Here is a 7,500-nt window from a genome sequence, read left to right on the forward strand (position 1 = left end):
TCTTCATCACGTCTTCATCACGTCTTCATCACGTCTTCATCACGTCTTCATCACGTCTTCCTTCATCAGGTCTTCCTTCATCAGGTCTTCATCACGTCTTCATCAGGTCTTCATCACGTCTTCATCAGGTCTTCATCACGTCTTCATCAGGTCTTCATCACGTCTTCATCACGTCTTCATCACGTCTTCATCAGGTCTTCATCAGGTCTTCATCACGTCTTCATCAGGTCTTCATCACGTCTTCATCAGGTCTTCATCACGTCTTCATCACCTCTTCATTAGGTCTTCATCTCGTCTTCATCACGTCTTCATCAGGTCTTCCTTCATCAGGTCTTCATCACGTCTTCATCACGTCTTCATCAGGTCTTCATCACGTCTTCATCAGGTCTTCCTTCATCAGGTCTTCATCACGTCTTCATCACGTCTTCCTTCATCAGGTCTTCATCACGTCTTCATCACGTCTTCATCAGGTCTTCATCACGTCTTCATCAGGTCTTCATCACGTCTTCATCACATCTTCATCACGTCTTCATCAGGTCTTCATCAGGTCTTCCTTCATCACGTCTTCATCACGTCTTCATCACGTCTTCATCAGGTCTTCATCACGTCTTCATCAGGTCTTCATCACGTCTTCATCACATCTTCATCACGTCTTCATCAGGTCTTCATCAGGTCTTCCTTCATCACGTCTTCATCACGTCTTCATCACGTCTTCATCAGGTCTTCCTTCATCAGGTCTTCATCACGTCTTCATCACGTCTTCATCAGGTCTTCCTTCATCAGGTCTTCATCACGTCTTCATCACGTCTTCATCAGGTCTTCCTTCATCAGGTCTTCATCACGTCTTCATCAGGTCTTCCTTCATCAGGTCTTCATCACGTCTTCATCACGTCTTCATCACGTCTTCATCAGGTCTTCATCACGTCTTCATCAGGTCTTCCTTCATCAGGTCTTCATCACGTCTTCATCACGTCTTCATCACGTCTTCATCAGGTCTTCATCACGTCTTCATCACGTCTTCATCACGTCTTCATCACGTCTTCATCACGTCTTCATCACCTCTTCATCACGTCTTCATCACCTCTTCATCACGCCTTCATCACGTCTTCATCACGTCTTCATTTCGTCTTCATCACGTCTTCATCACGTCTTCATCAGGTCTTCATATCGTCTTCATCACGTCTTCATCAGGTCTTCATCTCGTCTTCATCACGTCTTCATCACCTCTTCATTAGGTCTTCATCTCGTCTTCATCACGTCTTCATCACGTCTTCATCACGTCTTCATCTCGTCTTCATCACGTCTTCATCAGGTCTTCATATCGTCTTCATCACGTCTTCATCAGGTCTTCATCTCGTCTTCATCACGCCTTCATCAAGCCTTCATCACGTCTTCATCACGTCTTCATCACGTCTTCATCTCGTCTTCATCACGTCTTCATCACCTCTTCATCACGTCTTCCTCACGTTTTCCTCACGTCTTCCTCACGTCTTCCTCACGTCTTCCTCACGTCCTCAAAGTCTCACTGCATGTCGTCTGAAGGGACTCACAGTGAGACTGTATTCACTCTCATGGCGATCCTCTCCACACTGGATCCTCTTTTAATCCGTGCACACACACACACACACACACACACACACACACACACACACACACGCACACACACGTCAGTCGCAATGCCAGCTGAGCTCTCCCTGTGGCATTGTTGTTCGGTGGCAAAAGAGCACAACGATGTGACAGGCATCTCTCACACGTTGCAGCAATGACAAGCTGCCAACCCGGCCTTCTGCCTGGAAGAAAAAAACAGGGAAGAACCTGTGTGTGTGTGTGTGTGTGTGTGTGTGTGTGTGTGTGTGTGTGTGTGTGTGTGTGCGTGTGTGTGTGCGTGTGTCTTGTGCCTTGTTTTAAATGCCTGTGATGTGCTCCAACTAAAAGCTTTAAAGTAGAAGACAAATACTTCAGGAAACAAAAGATTTTTAATAAATGAAACAATACTAATAAATAAAGATTAAAACAAGTTGCACATTCCAAATAAAATCCAATAAAAAGGAACATAACAAGTAAAGTACAGAACCGTAACACAGATTATTTAAAAAATAAATCCCCCCCCGCCTCGCACCCCTCTCACGCTCCCCATAACATTTACAAATTTTCTTTAAAAACTTCAAGAGGCAAACATAGACGTTGTATAAAAGCATCGTACAGTAGAGCATCATCATCTGAGTATAATTTACAAATTCATTGGAGGATAAATACTTGAAGCGGATTCCTTCACTCGAGATGCACGCGTGAAAACTCTTGGATTCAAAACACGTGTTTCTCAGGTGAGGGTTCCAGCGCCTTTCTTTTTTTTAAATTATTTTAAAATTAATTTTTGTTGTTATATTTTAGTGTAATCAATAACAAGTGATGAGGTGACGATGAAAGCGGTCCATCGATTCGTGGGGGGAAAACAAATTATCTATAACCGTAAATAAGGTGTGAACGGCGGCACGTGTCCGCGTCTCCATTGGTCTCTTCTCCGTTGGTGCGTTGTAGAATAAAAGTCAAAGGGCGTGTACGGCTACATCCCCCCCCCCCCCCCCCCCCCCTCCCCTCCCGTCACCTGACTCCACCCCCCACCCCCCCTCCCACCCCCCCCACGGGACATGGAGCTCATCAGTACGGAGCGAACTTCTGTCTCTCCGGCTTTTTGATACAGTTGGCCGAGGAGATTTTGGCGGTGTAGGCGGCCAGGGCGCTGTGGGAGGGCGCCGCGGTGACGGCCACGTTGGGGCCCTGGCTGGACAGAGTCAGAAAGGGGACGGACTTCACCCCCAGCAGGCCGGAGAGGGGCATGGCGCCGTACGGGTTGCCCAGCATGTGGGCCGGGGTCAGCGCGCCCATGGTGGCCATGGTGGGTCCGGGGGAGACGGCGGGGGAGTTCGGCTGGGCGAAGGCCATGTTGAGGTCCACCGGAGACGCCATGGTGACGGCCTGGGCCGTGGATTTGGCCGTCTCTAAACTGTTGAGAGAACAAAGATTAGAGGATTATACTGTTGCTGCAACAATTTATTTTGTTTAAAGGGGAACGTCACAGATTTTACAGTTAAAAGTTGAATAAAGCCTTTTTTTTTGTTGCCGTAATTGATGTCACTTGAGACATTGGGACTAAACCAAACAAAAAGAATACGGTTTCATCAGCTTGACAGAACATTATTTTACTTTACTGCTCTTAAACATTAAATGTTTCCATGTGCTCAATATTAAAAATATCTCAAATATTCAGGGGCGGAAGGAACAAACTACACTTTCTCTCTTTCAGGAATCTACACGTGACACTTTAACAAGATACTTGTTTTAACATACTCTTACTTGTTTGTTTGTTTTCCATGTTTGACCACATTTTCTTTTTTTAAAGTTATGTCTTACAATATTTGCAATAAAACATTTCTGATTCTGAGGTACTTGTACTTCACTTAAGCATTTCCATTGAAATATTGCACTTTTTTTTACTCCATTACATTTATTTGATAACTAGTTACTTTTCAGATTCAGATCTATGACGATCGAAAAATAAATCATGACTTATTATTATTAGTAAAGATGAGACTTAAGACAGCTGCAACATTAAAGTGATTTATGCATCAATATCCAATAATATAATAATACGGATTCTAAAATAATAATACATAATGAGTAGGTTGTTTTTTACTTGTTGTACTTAGTTGATGCTAATGCTAAATTTTGTACTTTTACATGTGATCCAAATCAAACACACCCACGACGTTACCTGCCCAGGTGCATGCTGGGTTGTGTGCTAACATTTTACTTTCACGTTTTTACGCACGTTGCGCAAACAACTGCGCAGCTTCCTCGCGCGTTTGGTAGCAGCTGCTCTGTCTGCGGTTTAATTGGTGATTCTGAGGCTATTTATTTAATTGATGTGGCTTGCTATTGGTTGTTGCACCTGCCATTGTGTCCATAGCTGTTTATTTATTTTAAAATGTTTATTGTCTTGAGTTTTGTCCTCTTTTCTGAATTTAATTGTATTGAACATTTAAATAGATGGTTTTGACTTTAAGAGCTATCTGACTCCTTGTTAATAAACTTGATTATGTTGCCTCAGTATGTTCTATATATGGTATTATATTGCATCAATATCAGGCGGCAACCTCTGGTTCTGACAAGTGAAGTGTCAAAAAAACGGCATTCTCTCTCCTGACCACCAGGGGGCGACTCCTCTGGTTGTATAGAAGTCTATGCTTCGTGTGTTAAAGCTGCATTCTCTCTCCTGACCACCAGGGGGCGACTCCTCTGGTTGTATAAAAGTATATGCTTCATGTGTTAAAGCTGCATTCTCTCTCCTGACCACCAGGGGGCGACTCCTCTGGTTGTATAGAAGTCTATGCTTCATGAGTTAAAGCTGCATTCTCTCTCCTGACCACCAGGGGGCGACTCCTCTGGTTGTATAGAAGTCTATGCTTTGTGTGTTAAAGCTGCATTCTCTCTCCTGACCACCAGGGGGCGACTCCTCTGGTTGTATAGAAGTCTATGCTTCGTGTGTTAAAGCTGCATTCTCTCTCCTGACCACCAGGGGGCGACTCCTCTGGTTGTATAGAAGTCTATGCTTCATGTGTTAAAGCTGCATTCTCTCTCCTGACCACCAGGGGGCGACTCCTCTGGTTGTATAGAAGTATATGCTTCGTGTGTTAAAGCTGCATTCTCTCTCCTGACCACCAGGGGGCGACTCCTCTGGTTGTATAGAAGTCTATGCTTCGTGAGTTAAAGCTGCATTCTCTCTCCTGACCACCAGGGGGCGACTCCTCTGGTTGTATAGAAGTCTATGCTTCGTGTGTTAAAGCTGCATTCTCTCTCCTGACCACCAGGGGGCGACTCCTCTGGTTGTATAGAAGTCTATGCTTCGTGTGTTAAAGCTGCATTCTCTCTCCTGACCACCAGGGGGCGACTCCTCTGGTTGTATAGAAGTCTATGCTTCATGTGTTAAAGCTGCATTCTCTCTCCTGACCACCAGGGGGCGACTCCTCTGGTTGTATAGAAGTATATGCTTCATGAGTTAAAGCTGCATTCTCTCTCCTGACCACCAGGGGGCGACTCCTCTGGTTGTATAGAAGTCTATGCTTCGTGTGTTAAAGCTGCATTCTCTCTCCTGACCACCAGGGGGCGACTCCTCTGGTTGTATAGAAGTCTATGCTTCGTGTGTTAAAGCTGCATTCTCTCTCCTGACCACCAGGGGGCGACTCCTCTGGTTGTATAGAAGTCTATGCTTCTTGTGTTAAAGCTGCATTCTCTCTCCTGACCACCAGGGGGCGACTCCTCTGGTTGTATAGAAGTCTATGCTTCATGTGTTAAAGCTGCATTCTCTCTCCTGACCACCAGGGGGCGACTCCTCTGGTTGTATAGAAGTATATGCTTCATGAGTTAAAGCTGCATTCTCTCTCCTGACCACCAGGGGGCGACTCCTCTGGTTGTATAGAAGTCTATGCTTCGTGTGTTAAAGCTGCATTCTCTCTCCTGACCACCAGGGGGCGACTCCTCTGGTTGTATAGAAGTCTATGCTTCGTGTGTTAAAGCTGCATTCTCTCTCCTGACCACCAGGGGGCGACTCCTCTGGTTGTATAGAAGTCTATGCTTCATGTGTTAAAGCTGCATTCTCTCTCCTGACCACCAGGGGGCGACTCCTCTGGTTGTATAGAAGTCTATGCTTCATGTGTTAAAGCTGCATTCTCTCTCCTGACCACCAGGGGGCGACTCCTCTGGTTGTATAGAAGTATATGCTTCATGAGTTAAAGCTGCATTCTCTCTCCTGAAAACCAGGGGGCGACTCCTCTGGTTGTATAGAAGTCTATGCTTCGTGTGTTAAAGCTGCATTCTCTCTCCTGACCACCAGGGGGCGACTCCTCTGGTTGTATAGAAGTCTATGCTTCGTGTGTTAAAGCTGCATTCTCTCTCCTGACCACCAGGGGGCGACTCCTCTGGTTGTATAGAAGTCTATGCTTCATGTGTTAAAGCTGCATTCTCTCTCCTGACCACCAGGGGGCGACTCCTCTGGTTGTATAGAAGTCTATATAAATGACTCTACTTCTCTTGATGTATTCCCTCAGTAAACATTGTAAACATTAGTTTTTGGTCTCAATCTCTAGTTTCAAGTCTTCTTCAATACAGCGTGATGTTCATTTAGTGAATTATGGTCATTTAGAGTCAAACAGACCATAAAGAAGGGTACGCTTTAGGGGCGGGGTTTAATGTGACGTCACTCCTCCGCATTCCAAATAAGGTAACTTCCGTTCATTGGTTGAGAAAGAAATTAAGAATCCAAGATGGCTGCAAACTCAATGCTTCAAAACGTCAGTCCATAAACTAACGGTCGACGTCACACAACTACGTCCACTTCTACACGATCTGATCAATATACAAACGTTTTCCTTCACGAAGTCGGTCCCTTTTCGTACCGAGCGAGTGATGAAGTTGCACCGTTGGATTGTCCCCCAATTTACTGTACACTGCAGATGCTCTTTCAGAGAGAAGAGGCCCTACAGTGTTACCGCTATTCTAACAAGAATATTGTGTTATTGTGAAATATTTGGCAGGAATGTGTCGTGGAAGAGGACGATGTGCTTTCGTAGTCCAAGTCCAATGAAGACAGGGACACGAGCTGCGTTCCAAGTCATTCACCTTTAGTACAAACTGCAGCTGCCCTCACAAAGTATTGTACCGTCGCACGCAGTTTGCATTAAATTAGGAAATGCTACTTCCTCATTACATTGCGCCTTTGAACTTTGACCCTCTTGCTCATATATCTGCTTTGTGGGTCAGAACATCCCGGGAATTTCTTTTACGTACTGCACGACGTACCATGCATAGAGACGTACACAAAATATGTATCTGGCATACGACATAGTACGGTAGTTTGGGTACTGGATCGCACAGACGGTCCTGAACTATGGGCGTCGGCTATACCTACGGAAAAAAAGGAAAAGGCCGAATGCGGGTAACGAGTGGAAATTGACACGTTTTGCTGGACTTTCGTAGAAAAACGCACAAAAACCTAAGTTTAAGTTTAAAGTACACCTTTCGTGAGATGTCATACGAAGCGTTGTACGAGGGTACGTTGATGAATACCAACAAGGGGCACGATGTCCACGCGGGTGCCCCCCCTTTAGAGCATGTATTTGAAAACGATGTTCTCAAATATACCAACAAAGAAAACCAGATTTGTTCCATCACCTGTTCTTGAATTATTTACTCCTCAAGACTTCTCCTCCTGTTGCATTATTGAAGAAAAAAAAAGAAAAAGATGCCCGAACTGCACTGCAAAATACTGAAATCCAATAAGAGGCGTCGATACGTTGCTTTTACTCGTTCCCTCGAGGCCAATTACTCCGGCAGCAGAGAGACGCACCTCGTTATCACTTATCACTCTACGGCGTCACCTTTGACCCTCTTTTCTTTTCCTTTTTTCTTTAAAAAAAAACAACAAAACAATGCATTTCTGTCTGT

The 7,500-nt window shown here is 44.9% G+C and overlaps 1 protein-coding gene across 2 annotated transcripts in view; it reads right to left on the reverse strand.

The window, feature by feature from the left end:
• Positions 1–2,653: 2,653 nt before the first annotated feature.
• LOC117733468 (poly(rC)-binding protein 4-like) overlaps positions 2,654–7,500 on the reverse strand; it is a 35,116-nt gene continuing 30,269 nt past the window's right edge. For both annotated transcript variants that reach the window (XM_034537144.1, XM_034537145.1), the window contains one exon: positions 2,654–3,004. In XM_034537144.1, the coding sequence (XP_034393035.1) occupies positions 2,659–3,004 (346 nt within the window). In that variant the 3' untranslated portion in view covers positions 2,654–2,658. The remainder of the gene's footprint in view (positions 3,005–7,500) is intronic.

Source organism: Cyclopterus lumpus, chromosome 7, assembly GCF_009769545.1.
Source record: "Cyclopterus lumpus isolate fCycLum1 chromosome 7, fCycLum1.pri, whole genome shotgun sequence".
Lineage (NCBI taxonomy): Eukaryota > Metazoa > Chordata > Actinopteri > Perciformes > Cyclopteridae > Cyclopterus > Cyclopterus lumpus.